General features: G+C 39.8%; 1 protein-coding gene across 9 annotated transcripts in view; it reads right to left on the bottom strand.

Annotated features, from left to right (window-relative positions):
• Positions 1-3,730: 3,730 nt before the first annotated feature.
• The window catches only part of STOX2 (storkhead box 2), a 144,998-nt gene continuing 134,275 nt past the window's right edge, over positions 3,731-14,453 (bottom strand). For 8 of the 9 annotated variants that reach the window (XM_065695300.1, XM_065695344.1, XM_065695310.1 and 5 more), the window contains 2 exons: positions 8,534-10,799; positions 3,731-4,035 (listed from right to left, as the gene is read on the bottom strand). In XM_065695300.1, coding sequence (XP_065551372.1) covers positions 3,840-4,035; positions 8,534-10,799 — 2,462 coding nt within the window. In that variant the 3' untranslated portion in view covers positions 3,731-3,839. Of the gene's footprint in view, positions 4,036-8,529; positions 10,800-14,453 lie in introns of those variants that run through there. The other variant, XM_065695352.1, reaches the window with a different exon arrangement.

Below are 14,453 nucleotides of genomic sequence, written 5' to 3'. Positions count from 1 at the left end.
CTTGTTCTCTTTTCTAATAACAACTACTGCTGGCAAGCACTTAGGCCATGGTTTTCATTAAAATATTTGTTTCCCAATACATTTTACTTCTTAAAGTTAAATGAACATTGTTTTGCGCATAGCAGATGTTCTACAGTGGTGCAAGAAGTCAAATGGATAATGATTTCTTACATTTTTTTAACTGAAACCCTTAAAATGGCAAAATTAGCTCAACTGATAATTGTGTATTAATTTGCATCAGAATAATGGTACTAGGTTTGCTGAAAGGTGTTCATAAATCAGGATTTGTATATAAAGATGATCTGCTTAGGTTCAACTGCCACTTTCTTCCTTTGGTTTTTGGAAAAATCCTTCCTGCTTCCCTCCTGAAAGGTGGCTTGTTGCAGCTGGCTACTTTTCAAAAGCCAGCTTGATTTTTCTTGGAAACTCGCCCACGTTCTTTGAACAACAGGCACATACCTTGAGTAGGGACCCTAACCCTGCTCCCAGCAAAGTCAGTTAAAGGCTGTTGGTACTTTCCATAGGAGCAAGCATTTCAGATGCACGCAACCTAGAGAACAGTGTTTATCATTAAAGGAAGAGCTGTTTTAACACCCTTGCCAGTTCAGAGGAACCATGACCTGGTATGTTGACAAAGATGGAGGCAGAATAGGGCCCAAAGTATTTGAAGGCTGCCAGGAAAATACCCAGAGTGTCTTCTGTTAAACCCCAAACCGTCAATCATATTTCACAGACTGTAGATGTTCCTAATTTGCTAAATTACAAATACATTTTCAAGTTCTACCAGGCAGAAATTTTAGCAGTAACTGAGGAGAGGACAGAAGGTTTCAGCCTTCGTTTCACTTTTACCCCAATTATGCAGCCTTGTCAAAGTCTTAAAGTGACTCATCTAATAGCCAGATTTTTAATGTTGTAGAAGGAAACTGTGGCAATGGAGACATGATGACTTCATATGCAAGCATTGACACACAAGAGAACGCCATGACCTAATGCTTCAAAGTTTTTAACCTTGCTTTGTACAATACACTTTTCATGTTGCTGCATTTCATCAAATTCATGGAGGTAGTTATATGTGTAAAAAAAATTACCATAAAAGTAACATGTTGTATTATAATAATACATATTAAGTGTGCAAAATGCCGACAGATTTGTGTTGACCCTTTACAGTTGAACACAACACAGATTCAACCTAATCTAACTCTGTAAACCTTTAAATTGATACATTAGAAGAATGATAGCTAAGCAACCACGTAATACAAGGCTATGATATCATCAAAGGATTAGGGTGACATAAAGCACTCAAGCTCCACTCTCGTGGCTTTGTTACTAGAACCTCAAGATGGAATTTCCTTATATTCCATTGTTGATATTAAAAGGAAAAAGAAAAATAAAATTCAAGATTAGAACGTTTCTATTTGAAACTTCTGTTTACATTCCATATTCCAAGAGTCACATTAATATTGGTACAATGCCATGTCAACATTAATATGACATTTATGTTGTCTGCTGGTCTCCGGAAACTTTAGGAAATATCATACTACACAGTTTATAGGTATATACCATCATATTTTGTTGGAATTATGTCTTCTGTACAACCAGCTGCCTGCATAAATTCTGATTAGTTTATGACACATACCTCTCCCAAAGGTGAAATTTGTTTCTGCTGTTCACATTTTAATGCTGCCATTAGTACTTCAGATCATCACTGTAAATTTCTTTGTCGTTTTGACATTTTTATTTACTGAATTGATACATACTACTGATGTCAGAGCTCATCTTGGAAACAAAATCACAGTCAGCCACTGCATAGTATATAACAATTCCCCACAAAAACTCTGACTGTACAGTTTGCATGGAATAAGTACGTCTGGAGTTACATATTGAATAATAAGATGCGTCATGCAAAGCATTATATGGTAATTAGAGCACATCTTGGAAGGTATGATAAGGCAGAAGGCTAAAGGCCAAGTGACTTTGATAACCAACCAAAAGCACAATAATTTTCTTTATGTGCACTGAAAGGTCTTATTGCTCCTATGAAATGGAAATTATACAGTGAAACCAAGGAAAACAGACCTGTGCATTGACTGGGTGTTCTTGACAGAACGGGAAACTGATTGAGTCCAGAGTTAGAAAGCCATTTTGTAAGTAAATGCATGATATTCAACTGTGTAACATAAGGCTTCTGATGACAACGGAGAACATAAGTGAAGCTCAAATGACATTGTGTACAGAGTAATACATGTCACCAGAACCTGATGAAAATACTGGTTTTCAGTACGTATAGCTGGGTTTCATACCTGTGTACTACAACAGCTAGACAATGTAAATGTCGCTTTTCTTTGCAACAATTTGGGCTGTTGAACATTTTAGTAGCTTTGTTATTCTTCCACCAATTCATCTGTTCTGATTAGAAAAAAAGAAAAAAGAACAAAAAGTTAAATTTGAAGTCAGTTTGTTGCACTACCAGGTTGCATGAGTAACAGAGCAGAATGTGACCCTACACCTACAAATTACTCTTGGAATTTAGCTATCCTTAGAAGTTACTCTGTGGTAATTAGCATAGTACTAATTACTTTGGAGTAACAGTTTAGGGCAGAGCAATTAGGATATACCATATGAACGGAACTCAGATTTCTACTGCCAACCATGTGGACACATTTAATTTCTAGAAATCAGATGTGTCCATAAAATGCTAAATTGCAAATAACATCCACTGAATAAAAAGGCCAGAAGTTTATAATTCTCTAAATTTTGTTCTCTGATAATCACTACAATGTATGCTATTTTTAATAGCCTAATTTAGGCATTCTATTTAATAAGCTACATAAAATAGATTTATGTCCTTCCACTAGAAAGAAATCAATTCTTCAGGCCATACTTGTCATTTATATCATAAAGAATACTTTTGTTCCAAGAAATTAGTTATCCTGACTCCTATATTAATGGCAAGTTGCAATACCGGAAGTGACACAAGAATTAGATTATCTTTTTTAAGTACTTGATTTATACTGAAGACATTTGCTGTATTTTGTGTCACTCCACATTGTGGCTTCATGACAGTTATAACTTCCCCTTCCCTCCCCACTCCCCCCTCTATGCAAAGGCCCACCTCCCCATTTGTGATTACTGAAGGTCAAGTAGCATGTCTCACTAAGTAAACATCTCTCATACTTTTCAAACACAAAGCAGAAGCGCCTCCCTTCCCACCCTCCATACTTGGGAAAAACCAAAACAAACCCCAAACCTCTTTTTACTCGCTTAAATCGGTATTTGCAGAATTGTGTCACAAGAACGCACAGTGAAAATGACTGATTAGTATTAATAATTCACAGATAGAGCTGAGGTCATCACTTGTCATGTTTGGCATTGTTTTTCCTCACGGTGATCCTGCCCGGTTACTTTCAGCAGTGGCTCAGTTTCTGAAGCAAAAAACGATCAACTCTGCAGCAGAGTTTAGCCTCTGACCAGGGGCATCACACATCTGTGGCATTTTCTTAAAATGAAGTTGGCAACTGCATGGACATTGAAAATGCAGATTTACACTTACAGTGTCTAGACTTTCATATATGTGCTCAGTTACAATTAAGTGAAGCAAAAAGTGTACATATTATCCCTACTGCTATTCTGTTGCTACAGAGCCGCAAATGTGAAAAGCGATACCTTGAAATAAAGATTTCTTTGTTGCCCCTAGTCTACATAGCAGCACAGTTTAAGTAAACACTAAAACTGTGGTTGAGATGCTTTTTTTTATTTTTCCCCAAAGATGTAAACATCAGTCCCAGTGTCGTAAACTTTGCTGTATAGAACAAGACAGAAGATCTGAGGCAGGATGACTATCAGACACTAGTGACAGAAGCTTGCAGGCAGTTAGCAGGTTTCTGCAGTTTCTCAGCTTCACTTGTGGGTGGGTCTGCAGTGGCTCGGAAGTTGAATGTTGGGCCCGCGCCACCATGTGCAGGGCTCAGAGCTGGGTTCTGACGTCTGTTGCTTTCAACAATACTTGAAGTGTTGGATGCCAGGCTCTCACGAGTACTAGAACGGAAAAGAAATATGTATACATGCTCATATACGACATGCCTATATATCTATTGACCAGACAGGAAAGGAGGACAGAGTGTTTTATAATAGGCTTCCTGTGTATGTATGTAATGTCACATCAATGAACCATCTCATTTTGACAGTACACATATGTTCCTCCAAAACGGGTTCCAGAGGTACTCAGCAGTCATCATACTGTAACACAGGCATAGCACTAAGCAGAGCTAAAGCTGTCACACAAACTGGAAGCTGAACCAGTACCAAGCATCTGGATTTTTCACTCAAGAAAATAGCTTCCATTTTGCATATGGAATATATTAATTTTCTTCCCTGACTGATGCATTTTTGCAACATAACTTCATCAAATCAGCTCTGTGATTAGGCAGAGCTAGGAGAGCAATCATACAACACAGCTTCCTTTATGGTCTCCTATTCTACTTACGTTTTAGTACACAAAATATTAACTACAAATGCTACTTTACATTAAACCCACAATGCTTCTAAATACAACACTTAAATTTTGCTTTGAAGCTGAAGCAACTGCAACTGATAAGATGCTGACAAATCTTAACAACTAGTGCTGCTATTTCATTCATTAAATGGACAACATTCCTTCAGTTCTAACATGTCGGTTATCCATGGGAGGGAGAGGACACTGAGCACTTTTAAAGACTAAACCTTTTAATGATACATCTAATTATGTATACAGAGGAGCCTGTATTTTAGTCTTTTAAAAAGACAACTTTTAAAAAACTCAGTCAAGATATGCTACAGCTAGTTTTACCACTGCTACTTTTTGTTATCTTTCTACTCTTAACATTTTTGCATCTCCAAAGAATGTGTCCCTGTGCAGACAGATTTGTCTTGCAAACAGTCATGTGGCCCCTGATTATGCATCCTTCCCTACTTCTTCGCAAAATTACATCACCACTTGCTATGGAGACGCTGATGGAATACATCTAGAAAACTGAATGGGTTTGTTAAATAAGCACTAGAAACAAAGATACTAATGACAGAATTTCATAGTCAGTTTAAAATCAACCTAAATTTACCTGCTACTGAAATGGGCAGCTCTTGCCTGCCTTGTGTGGACCTGACCCTGCCACATGTTCCTGCTGCTTCCCTGATGCTGAGCCTTGCAGCCAGCCAGATCAGGGACTGCTCTCAGTTAAATACTAGCCCTAAGAAGAAAGAAAAGAACAACAACAACAAAAAAGATAAAAAAAAAAAAAATTAGTACTAGCATCAGAGGAAAAGTAGGAATGAACACCTTTGGATGTGGCAGGGGAGAAATGTGTCAGTGTGTGGCATTGTGGAAGGAAGAAACAACTTGTTTAGCTGTAGGGAGATTTAAATCATCTTAAACTGACTGAATCTGGAAAATCAATTATGCTTTTAGGAAAACTCCCACGTATCTTTTAAATTGGTCAAATTGGTTCTGCTCGTCTTCTGCCAATTATCACCTTATTGTCAGTACTTCCAAACAGCTATGACGGCTGACACACGCAGCAAGAGATCTCCGTGAGCTGCAATGACGTGTGGTGCACTTCTGTTTCTCAGTTTTTGATTCCCCTCCCTCTGCTTCTTAATGAAAATAGATGCAAATTTTGTTTTTCTGAGATCATTCAGTATTATATCATTCTTTACGGGACCACCAATTCCAGATCTTCAAGCATTTTCAATTCTGGTATTACAAACTGACCATTACACCATGTACACACAAAGACTGCAGTGAGAACTTTGCATGCAGAGTAATGCTAAGATTAGCTCTTTAGGTGACAAAAGAGCAGCAGTATTATATAAGCTCTAAAAATAAAGGAATAAAATTAATATTGACATCTAAGTTTTATTATATATACAACTTGCATAGAAGCAATGAACAAAATACTGTGAGGTTGTCTTCCCAATGGTGATGTGTTCACGAATTAACACGCAAAATAACTGAAGTCAAATGACCACTGTAAATCTCTTTAACTGCACCCTGTGTTTTGGTTTTTTTCTGTTTGTTTGGGGTTTTTTAATGCCCCTTTTTTAATTTATCACACTTTAAAAACATACTTTTTCTTTCACAGTGTGGAATCGGTAGTTTTGATTCCCAAAGCAACACTGTACATTTCAGTTTAAATGAAAATATACCACTGCTAGAAGAGTATACCTGAGGAATATCACTACATGCACATCCTGTTCTTTTATTCTTCCCTAGGCATCTGCTAATGGACACTGTCAGATCTAGGTGAATCTTACCAGATGGATGCTGCGTGGCTTTTTGTGTTTCCTGAAAAAGGGTTGTGCAGTACATTCCTGTTATAAGGTAGGAAAGTAAAACAGGATTGCAACTATAGCCAAAGGGCTGAATTTACCCTCAGCTCAATATATTTTTATAGACTTATACCAACAAGTGACCAAAACGCAGCAAAATTATCCAATTTAATAATTTTGATGCAAAGCTCATGGAAAAGCCTTTGAAATATCCAGACCATCCATTGGTCATACAAAACAAATACACAATAAAACCACACAAAATGTTGGCATTTTAAAAAAAAAAAAAGCTTACTTTATGTGGCCTTGCCAAAAAAAAAAGGCATTTGTTAATAATAGCAAAATAAAAGAAATGCATAGAACACAATGATTATTAAAAGCTGCTTATCTGTTTTCCTTTTCATCTAAACTAAGTGGTATAGCAGCACTAAATCCAGTATGCTCGGCATGTTCTGTTCTCTTGCTAAGTTTAACATCAACAGAAATTTTAGCTTTTGTGTAAATAACTAGGGAATGAAATGTCTGCCTTTGCATTAACCAGAAACATACATCTGATATTCAGCTAGCATAAGTAGTCTAAGAACTGATTTTTATCCAGTCAACATCCTATCCTGAAGGTGAAATGCGCTCTGCAGAGTGAGTCAGGCTGTGCAAGAATGAACCACCACCACACACTCCCCCACAAAAACTGACTGCAAGTATAGCACTTCAGCTAAAAGAAGAGATTACATTTTAAAAAGAACAGTGCAAATCACCCCATACAACAGCTGTATGTGAGAAAGATGCCAAGCATCTGCAGAACAATCAGTAACGAGAACAAACTCAAAACCTTAAGTTTCTTTTTTAAGCTGGGCTCACCGTAAGTGGTACAATTTACTCAAATTATTTTTCAAACTTTTTACTCAGGAAACGTATGTTAAAAGCCAGCTCTAGTCTGATTATCACTGCATGCTGCAGCAGGCCCAGTAACTGCTGCCTTGTCATTAACATCAAGTGGGAGTAGCCATGTGATGTGACTTTAACTGAAAATGAAATTCAGTCCTGTGTAGAAGCAGGAAATGCTTTGTGTGCCTTTCTGAGAGCCTTCACTAGAGATTGAAAAAAAAATAAATGTAATTCTGAGGAATAAGAACACCTTGCGGGGGGGAGAGTGAAGGGAGGGTGGACACAACATACCAGCAAAAAAAAACCCCAAAACAGCAATTTTCTTTCACCTAATACAAATCCAGTCTTGGAGGTTTTAGTTTTAAACACAGACAATAAATAATTAAAGCTTAAGTAAAACACTATAAAAGAATTACTATTGTAAATGGTTTCTGTGCTCTTGGAGTCACTGTTCTGAACTCTGACGGGTTGCTATCCAGGGCAAACAAAGCCAGTCAAGCTCCATCCCAGTAGGGACCTAGGACTGTCAAAGACTTGCATGGAGGATTCTGAACCTGGAAATGAGTTTGTGAAATCTCCAGGACAGGGAACACACCAGCAACTCCTCCCAATGCCTGTAAGACTCCTAGCACACTGAGACTTCCATGATGCCCGAGATCCCTGAAATGGAAATGACTAACCAGCACCACCACACACAAGCATCTGGACTCTTTCCCCAAATATCTTAGAGGCACAGCACCCCCCTCTCTGCTGGTGCAGTGCTGGGCCACTTCTGAAGTTCAAATATCCTGAGCACTTTCAGCCCTGTGGGGAGAACGGCTTTTCCAGTCTCAACAGTTTGCAATGGTGATAGAGACACTTCCAAAAATTTTCAGGAAAGAAACAAAATGCCCAAACCCAAACCAATCATCACAGCTTTTGTTCTGGTTTGTCGGCTGGTGGGTTGTTGGTTTTTTTGGTCTGAGCCAAAAATTATGCTGCTTAGTCATGTCTAGTCCTTGGATTAGTCTTGATAGTATCTTAGAGGGAAAGGGAAGAGGGAAGTATGCAGCAGCTCATCCCATCTATTCTAAATGTAAACACAAGTTCAATACAGAAAAAAAAGGATGCAAGGGAGTTTTCAGCAAACACAAAAACTAATACAGAGTTAGTGCCGCAACGGTTACTGGCTGCTTACACTGAAACCCACACATCTGAATGGCAGATTCTAGAGTTGTAGAAAACACTGTCTGAAAACATGTGAAATTGTTTAATACGGCCCTACATTCTGTCACCAATATCACACACACATATACTTATAAATGGAACTTTCTAGTCTGCAAAGCTGCAATGAATGTGGCAGTCCTACCGTGGAGAGTTGAACCCGCTGTCCACAGTAATGCTGCTGCTGTCCATGCTGTCCAGGCGGGCTGAGTGAGTGGCTCTCTGGTTGTTGCTATTGTCTGTTTCCTTTGGGGTGAGAAGAGTGAGATTCTTCTCAAACTTCCGCTGCAAATCCCTCTCCTTTTCTCTCTCTAGGAGCCACTGCATCGTACCAACATCATCCCTGTTCTTTTCATCCTCGGCATTTTTGTTGGTTCCTTCCTCTGAGTCGTCATCATCAGATACGTTGTAGTAGTCGAAGGAGGCCTCCTGGTTTCCAGTTGTCTCTTGCTGTCTCTGTGAAACGGGCATGACTTGTGTAACTGAGGTTACTATCGCTTGTTCAAGTTTCTCACATCTGACGGGCAATGTGTCAGAGGGGGTCTTTTGATGGGGCTTTAGCAGGGGTGTGCTAGACTTATGATAACTATTCACAGAAAGAGTGTTGTGCAGAGGTTTAAAGAGTGTATCCTTGCTAAATATTTCTTTCCTTTTATCAAGGCTGCTTGATTCAGCACTATGATGTTGAACAAGCCGCCCATTTGCAATCACCTCTGGAGTCTGGCCAGCAATCACTGAACCACTGCTTGGGCCCTTTGGGGACTCCTCTTTGTGCACCCCCGGCTCCCTAGCAATATGCTGAGATTGTCTTTCTGCGGGAGTCATTTTTTTGAGCCCGTCTGCCCCTGTCAGCGTATCATGATCCTCTTTATTCTTTCCCAGTGGTGACGGAGCAGTAAGCACAGTCTCACTGGATGTGTTGCACTGAAAATAGTCATCGACTGCAGATTTTGTTGTGCAGGAGTTGAGCTCACTATATGATGGCAAATTCTCTGTAGGCTTGCTTTGTTCCAATAGGCTACAAGAACTGGGGGTTTCTACACTGCCACTAGCTTTTTCAGGGATGCAAGTCTCTTTGTAGCTTGCAGATGAAATCAGAGCCCTTTGATGACTGAGCGACTGAGATGGCCTTAAGGTACTATCATCAATGTAAGTTTGGCTAGTTGTTTGGTCATCTGGGCTACAGCCTTCACCCATATCTTCGGGTGTGCCTAAAGTAGCTGAGCCCAGAGGTCCCTTGGAGTTATCCATGGATCTAGACCTTTCTTTAGCCTTACTGGACCGCTCATTCCTTGATCTTCTATCCTGTGTATGGCTGTGGCTCCGGTGGACCTTGGAGTGGGAGCTTCCCCTGGAAGGTTCAGGGAAAGGCATTTCAGTTCTTCTTTTGGCCAGCTCACCAGACACGTCCCACTCTGGTGTCATGGGAAAGTGAGATTCAATCATGTTAGGATTGCTGTGCATTATAAAATTATCTCCCTTGTGCTCTATTATAAAACAGCCTTCCCGTGGGGATCGAGTCAAGGGATCAAAGAACTCATATTCCCTTTCAGCAGGTATATCCAAATGAGAGCCATCTGATGGGTCTCCTTTGGACACCCGAGTCTTGCTGTGTGACCTCGATTTCCCATGAGACTTTCTGTGATTCCTGCTCTTTTTACTTCGTCCACTGTGGTGAGCTGAAGATCCTGCTTTGCTTCGTTGAGCTTTTTCTTCTTCAAGTTTCTTCATTAGTGCAGTGTGCCTCATGACATTTTCCACAGTCAAGTCTGGGTTAATGCGCCTGATAATCTCCATTTCTACCTCTCTAGGTATAGTGGTAGGAGTGTCCTCGTCCCTTAGCGGCCACTCCTCTGGAGGAAACTGGGCAGAGAAATTTGCCAACTGTTTTGTCTTGTCCTTCTTAAAACTTAACCGGAATAATTTGAGTCCGAATTTCTTAGACTGCTTTTCTACATCCTTAGGCTTTGTGAGTGTCTCTGCTTTATATGAAAAATTGACAGTACTTTTACTTTTCTCAGTAGGGGGGACTTGACATAATGAAGGAGGACAGTATGAGTCTTTACAGTCTTTTGCTGATTTCCTCTGTAGGGTAGATGCATGCATGCTGTGCATGTCTTCTCTGCAACAATGGCAGGAGTCGCAGTGGTTTTTGGGTAGTGTTCGGTCCCTGACGCATCCCGAGGTGGAGGGAGTTATAGTTCCTTGTTGTGGAGAGGTACATTGAGACCTGTCAGGTATCCTCTCGTCCAAATGGTACCATTTACTGTTAGTTCGTATGAGAGATGGTGTTATAAAGTAAGTCTGTGGGGTTACAATGAAATAGCCATCTGGAGTTGGGTATATTTTCCTCTCCCGTACAAGCATATTCAAGGTATGTCGAAGGATTTCTGGACTGGGTGTTGGAACTCCTAGAAATGACAGTAAACATATATCAGGGAGTACATAAAACCATACAGGAGGACTCTCTGGCTCCTCCCTCCCCAACAAAAAGCTGGTTTTCCCAATGTGCAAGCTGGAATATGATGAACAAACAACTCCAGTAAAGCATTTTGTTAGGCATTCTCTTGTCTGTTTGTTTTCCCATTTCTCTCTTACACTTCAGACATGTCAATTATTAATTAAATAGAAAGGAGGCCATTAATGGAGCGTTAAAAAGAAAAGAGAGAGAGAGAGAGAGAGAACTTCTAGTCACTTCCATTCTGCAGGCGACCTTAAGATACAAGATGGAATTACTGGAAGCCAAAGGGTGTCAGTGGAAACATTTCACTTTTTTTCTTCGAATTAAATATTTATATCCCAGTTCACCAGAACTATTTATTATAATGCCCAGTCACGTGTACAACAGTGGCTGTTACTCTGGATGCCTAAACTGTTTTTCCACATAGGAATACTACACAGAAAAAACCCATTCCCCCAATCTGTGCCTTTATCACAAACCTGAACAGATTTGTTCATGTTTCAACTATAGCACCTGATCAAAAAAAAAGGCACATCCTAAGTGATACAGCTCATCTTACCCAAACAGACTTTTCCACTATGATGGAAGTTACAGATTTAGCTACTGAAAATTTGTTTCTCAGAGTTACCTGCCTTTCATGCAAGATGTGAGGAACACTCCCTAAATGCATATATCATATACTGAGACAGGGACGAGTATGATAACTCTGCATCAATGCCACATCAGCCACATAGTAGATTTGGCCTTGTGAGCATGATCTTTCCCACTACCAGTACTCCCACTGGGTTCAGTGGTGCAGGACCAAATCTGCTGTGCACAGGATTAAGTTCCATCTAGAGCTGAGGAAACAAGAGATTTTTCAAAAGCTTGTTTAAAAAAAATCTGTTTATGCTGAATAAGAAATAAAAATCCTTCAAAATTTTCAGTGGAAAAAGCTATCTTCAATCAATACATTCTGTTGACTCAAATGCATTTGAATTTTAACTTAATGCTGGGTACTGACCTGGTTTACATTTTTTAGAAGCAGAGAAATTTTTTCTAGAAGTTTAGATGGTCTATTTTGAAGTAAAAAAGTAAATATTATTTACTCTGGGTCTTAGTTTTAAACAAAACCAATTAAAAAACAAACAAACTAACAACCTAAAGTAGGTTGAAAGGGACCTCATGAAGTTATCTGGTCAACACCGCTACTCAAGGAGACCAACTCAGTTCCAATTGGACAGGGCCTTATTAAGTCAAACTGACTATCCTAAAGAACAGAAATTCCATAAAATCACATATGCAAAAATATGTCAACAAAGCATATGCTTGTTACAAAAATACTTCACGGAAAATTCTCAAGCAGGTGTACTTGCCACAAACAGAGTATCTTCAGTGGCATATAGTGTCTGCTCACCAGCTCTTCTCTCACGTGTCAAAGGTTGGAGCCTGCAAGCTCACTGATCTCCCTGTGTTAGCAAGCATGAGGATAACAGCAAGGGCTCTGGCACTGTGACCAACACACCGTCAAAAGATTAGCGACAAGAAATAGAAAAGTTGCACCAATTCCTTAACTCACCCTCTTCCTTGCTACTGGGTTGCATGCAACATAGTAAGTATTCTTATGTCTAGCTTTGAACGTTGTTTGCATTTAGAGACATGACCATACTGCTCATGACCAGTAATATCTGTAACTAAAAATCTTATAATAGAAACAGCAAAGTGTTAGGACTAGCATGGACACATGAGTGAAAGCATTTACAATAAAGAAGGTGTCAGCAAGAAGTACATGGTGGCAGTAAATACATTTTGTGCATAGTCCGCTGAGCTGAAAGATTTGAGCTGATCCAGATACAGGAAGCAGACGAGGTAAAGAAAGGATATAATTTGAGAGAATAACTGAGAGTAAAAATTGGAAGAAATATGCAAATGAAATGGAGAATCAGGAATGTGCATTTCCCCCCCTTTTCATGTAATGTCCACAATTTATGTGACAATCCTAGCAAGACTAACAAAGACCCCCCCAGAACTGTTGGATAAGCAAACATGCCAGAAATGGCAACAGACGGGAAAAGCTGAAATCCAAAGCGCTGGGGAAAACAGGACTACTCCTCCCTAGTCCACAGTCCTGACCCTCTCTGCAATGAAGAGCAATATGCTGAGCTTCCCCTGGACTGTGAGGCAGTGGCAATTGGCGAGCCCTCCACATGAGCTTTCAGAAAAGCACAGGACATGAAGAGTGATTTCAATTCCCATAACAACCACCAGTCATCATCTAACCTCTTCAGACCTGTGGTGTCTGCTTGGGTAATACCACCCCTTTTACACTATGTCCTACATCACCACAAGTGGATGATCCTGAACTCAAACTCGTGTGTCTCTTGATACTGTGCTGAAAATGCACTGCAGGGTCCAGTCCTGGTCCAACTGAGATGCACTTGCTGTGCAGCAACCAATCTCTCTTCCTGTCTCTACACAGACAACCTGACAGATCCATTACATTTTCCAGGAGCTTATACAACAAAAGCTCAACACATACTTACCTTTGACTGTAAGAACTTGGCTCTTCATCCTTATTTTGCTTAAAAACTTTTTTTAACATATGGTTACAAAAACATTGGAACAAAAGAGAGAGGAAAACATTCTCCAGGAGTTTACAGAAAAGTCAGAGAAAGAGATTTAAATGGATCTTCTGATGTTTTACACTAACATAGGTAAAAATGCACTGCAAATATATGGTAAAAATAGTAATATGCACCTTCCACCCAGTAAACCATAATGACTACAATGTGTTGGGTAAATGAGTTTCTAAGAACTGGATGCACAGTACTTACATTAATTGACTAAGTCCTGAGAACAGAGAATGTGCAGATAAATACCATTAGGGGAAAAAAAAAAAGAGCGTGCCTGGGCAGTCGATGATGCTGTGAAGTCAATCGCATCAGCCTTCCCTCTGGAGCTGCGGACTATCACTTTTATCAGTCCCAGCATACAGCACATCCCTATGGTTCACTAAGCCAGCAGTGATGATGGCAGTGCTCAGCATTGCCAGCTAATTCCAGGCCCTAACTCAAATTAGGCTTTCCTCCATGGTGGACAGGAGCAATGACACTACTGTGGCTCCCACTGTTCCTATTTTAAATACAAATTTCCTGGCTTTCTCAGGACTTTTCTCTTTACAGCAACCTGCCCACACCATGTGTATGAGTAACCTATCCCACTGCATTCAAAAGTCTCCTTATGCTCTCCTTTTTTCCATTAAATAGGGACAAGAGGATAAAACCCAGTGGTTTAGAGACTCTAGCATATAAAATACTTCATGACAGCAGTGGTGTTATTTAAGATTATGTAGTGGTTTAATAATTCAAAAGCAGAAACTGTCTGGACACTGAATCATCAGACATGTACATTTTCTGCATCTCAAGAGAGTCTACTATGGCATCCACTGAGCTTTCAGACAGAAGATTATGTCTTGTTTGCTGCTTACAGAGAACACTGACCTAGAGCGAACTCAGTTAATGTAAAACACTTAGTTTAAGTGCTACATATACATTTCACGTATTTAAAGAGTGAACAGCTATGAAGGTGAATGTCAGAGGAATTTGCCAGCTTTCGGGAATCAGTT

The sequence above is a fragment of the Lathamus discolor genome, chromosome 1 (genome assembly GCF_037157495.1).
Source record: "Lathamus discolor isolate bLatDis1 chromosome 1, bLatDis1.hap1, whole genome shotgun sequence".
NCBI classification, from domain to species: domain Eukaryota; kingdom Metazoa; phylum Chordata; class Aves; order Psittaciformes; family Psittacidae; genus Lathamus; species Lathamus discolor.
Note: the sequence above shows the minus strand (reverse complement) of the source record. Positions and strands in the feature narration are given on the sequence as shown.